The sequence below is a fragment of the Carlito syrichta genome, unplaced genomic scaffold (assembly GCF_000164805.1).
Source record: "Carlito syrichta isolate Samal-C Ts95f unplaced genomic scaffold, Tarsius_syrichta-2.0.1 Scaffold314085, whole genome shotgun sequence".
Lineage (NCBI taxonomy): Eukaryota > Metazoa > Chordata > Mammalia > Primates > Tarsiidae > Carlito > Carlito syrichta.
The window spans coordinates 524,975-528,494 of NW_007258181.1; the positions used below are offsets into that span (position 1 = coordinate 524,975).

At 41.5% G+C, this 3,520-nt stretch overlaps 1 protein-coding gene across 1 annotated transcript in view; it reads left to right on the forward strand.

Moving 5' to 3' along the window:
* Positions 1-3,515, forward strand: part of RRP1B (ribosomal RNA processing 1B) — a gene marked incomplete at its 3' end in the record, with an annotated part of 19,003 nt that extends 15,488 nt beyond the window's left edge. The window contains exons 9-11 of the mRNA XM_008070979.1: positions 1,203-1,297; positions 1,899-1,996; positions 3,500-3,515. Of these exons, the coding sequence (XP_008069170.1) occupies positions 1,203-1,297; positions 1,899-1,996; positions 3,500-3,515 (209 nt within the window). The remainder of the gene's footprint in view (positions 1-1,202; positions 1,298-1,898; positions 1,997-3,499) is intronic.
* Positions 3,516-3,520: the final 5 nt, after the last annotated feature.

The following is a 3,520-nucleotide window of genomic DNA, read 5'->3' on the forward strand; positions in this document are numbered from 1 at the left end:
CGGGTCTTGAACCCGCGGGCCCAGGCAATCCACTCACCTCAGCCTCCCAAAGGCGCGGGATTACAGACTGAGCCACCGAACCCGGCTGTTTTTGTTTAACTTTATGGGTACATAGGAGTTGTACATCTGACTAGTTTTTAAACATTTATTTGTGCCTTTAAAAATCTGGAAGGATACACTAAGTATTAACACTAAAATGTTAATAGTTAGCCTTAGGTGACAGAATTATGGGTGATTTCTGTTTTCTTTGTGCTTATTTCTTTTCTAAATTTTCTACAATGACTATTTACATATTATAGTCTCACTCTTGTTTGAGAAAGAGAGAAACTCTTGAAATAAAAAAAGTATTCAAAAGAAAAAGAAATGGTGCTAATTTTAAATTTGGTATAGACAACAGAGTTAACTGATATCCTTGAGCAAATTTGTGTGTTTGCAGGAGTAATCTCTGGACCCCTCCATTCCCCACGGTTCTGTCGTCTAGATTAGATGAGGGTCTCACTCTTTTCCATGTGCAGTTCCAAATATTCTGTCCTGATGCATTCTTCCCATGCACAAGGAGCACTTGCACATGTGGTGTTGGGCCTGCCCCATCTTCCCTAGGCCACATCTTGGTACCACACCACTAGTCCAAAAACGGTACAGGTTTTGTGAGTTATCATTAGTTGTTTTCATCTGCTTCTTCATAGACTTTAACCCTCCTTGAATTCTTTTTAAAATGCTAAAACTTATGTTACTATTAATTTGTGTTTCCTGGGGCGCATGGTGAAAAGTGTGCTGCTATAATAGATTTCACCATGGCCCTAAGCTGACTTGAAAGTAGGGACAGACTCCTGAGCCCTCCTGACCATGGTGCCTCCATCTACCTGCCAGAGCCCCTAAACTCGCCTGGGTTACAGTCTTAATGTGAAGACTGTGTGTAGAAGGGAAACACCAGGGGCAGCAGATAATTCTGTGGTTTTGTCTGAGATGTCATTATGGAAAGAAAAAGAAAAATGTGTGCTTTCTCCTGACTTAGGCTCATTCCCAGAGACTAAACAACCAGAATATCTCTAGGACATTATAATTGTATTTGCAGGGTTTTTCTCCTTAAATAAATTTTACTTTTTACTAAGAGACACCAAGTTAGACAGCAGCTCCTTTGGAAGTACCATTGCTGCGCATTTAATGTGTCAAGAATTTTATCTTTGGATGTGTTTTGATAGCACTGAGCAAAACTCACTGCAGAAAAGATGAGCTCGGTGATGAAAGGGGAAGAGATGACTGCGGAACTTTTGAGGACACGGGGCCACTTCTCCAGGTGGGTGGCAGTTGTTACTTTTTATAGAATGTAGATTTACTATGGGGTGGCCTGGCTAGAGAATTAGGGTCACAGCTAGTTAAGCCATAAGGCCTGAGTTGTAAAGTCGTTTTTAATCCCTTCAGTCACTAAAGTCACCTTTCTTACAATGAGCTTATTGGAGACAAAGAAATTTAAATATGATGAAATTGTGAAAGATGTTAGTCCTTATTTTGAATTACTAAGGTCTGTTCTAGTCCATGCAACAGAACCAGTTTCTGTAACACTTTTCAAAAAAAGAGTTCACTGTGTTACCAAGTGCAAATTGGAAATGTAGAGTAAACTTAAAAAACACACCCAGATAAATTTTGTTAGGTGTGCTCTGCCAATTTTTTTTTAAAGATTACTTAGCTTCTCCCAAGAATAAATAGGATGTGAATTTTTCAAGATAGTGCTTACACTTAGGGCTACCAAGTCTTACCACATGCTTGATTAGACTGTTCTGTTGCCAGATACTTCCAGAATCCCATGCAGAAGGTTTTCTCGTACTAGTAGATGTGAATTTCCAAGTCAGACAATGCTGTCTTGCTGTAGACTTATGCTTAGTTTTTCTTCTGCCTAGTTTGACTATAAGGCTGTTGCTGATCGACTCCTGGAAATAACCAACAGGAAGAGTGTCCCTCCTTTCAACAGGAAGCATCTCTCCAAACTAATCAAAAAGTCAGTGACTGGTGAGGGGGTTCCTTGGATTCTTGTTCATGCTCAAGTCTAGCCCTTTATTTACCTCTTGGTATAGCACTAGCTATGTACATACTCACCTTTTTTCTTTTTCTGTTTTTGTCTTTTAATGTTTTTATTCCTGGCGATGTAATAGATGCATATAAAGGTGCATCCAATTGAAAGTTTTCATGGAAACAGCTGCCTCTGCCCCACAAGTCCCATTCTTCAAATGCAGCCATACTCATCTCTTAGTTTCTTTGTAGTGATATGAAGAGAAGTCTGTCAATGCCTGATATTAACATCAAAAAACTGGGATGTCAGTTAACTGTTTAGGTATCATCTACTGGTGTGCTATTGCAATAGGTAGAATTTAGTTGTATACCCCACCTCCAGCATGTCTATGCCACAAGTTAATTCAGTAGTCAGTATTGACGTTACTGTGGCTGTGGTGACATGATGACCTGCAGTTCACTGTAGAGCATCAAAGTTTGTTGTGGTTGATGTTAAGCAACAACTGTCTGATCTCACTCTTCAGGTGAGCCAGGCATTACTCTGAGGACTTGGCATGCATTATTTCATGATAAGAAAGCCCCGGAAGGTCATTTCCGGCATGCATTATTTCATGATAGGAAGGACCCTGGAAGGTATCTTTCATCATTTTCACTGTCGCAGCTGGGTTTGTGGGGCACAGGTCACAGGAGCGGTAGCTATCTTGTCTGAAGTCACCGCCGTCAGAAGTTGCCTTCCCCCAGAGCCTTCCTCCAGCATCCGTGCCCCTCCCATATACCACACTGTACCACGGTGCTTCCTGTTTGTTCTCATGCACCACAACTATAAAGCAAAGTATTGTTTGATCTTTTTCCACAGGAAAATTGAATATAAGCTGAGTTCTAAGCTATTTCTACCTTCAGAAATAAGAAAATAAGATAATATCTTGGTTTTATTTGGGGGTGCCAAGACAGATCCTTGGTGATATTGATGGGAATTGAGGGCAGTTTTGTCCTTGATTTGTTTGCCTTTATGTCACACCCCCTTTCCTTAATGGGATTTCCTCTCTAGCCTCCTCTCCTGGAGGAAAAAGAAAGTGAAGTGACAAGTTTGTAAATATTGCTTATGTTTTAAAAGTTCAATCCAGCCGGGCTCGGTGGCTCAGCCTGTAATCCCAGTGCTTTGGGAGGCCAAGGTGAGTGGATTGCCTGAGCCCGTGGATTTGAGACCCGCCTGGGTCACTTGGCGAGACCTCATCTCTACAATAAATCGAAAATTAGCTGGGCGTGGTAGCATGCGCCTGTAGTTCCGGCTACTTGAAGGCTGAGGCAGAAGGATCTCTGGAGCCTAGCAGGTTGAGGTTGCAGTGGCCAGGAACGTGCCACTGCACTCCAGTCTGGGCGACAGAGTGAGACTCCAACTCAAAAAAAAAAAAAGTTCAATCCATACGTCTATGGAAGACAGAAAGAAGGGATTGATTTCTTTATGAACTTTCATTGCTGTTTTCTTTTTCAGATTCCAAGATCTCTCTGAAGG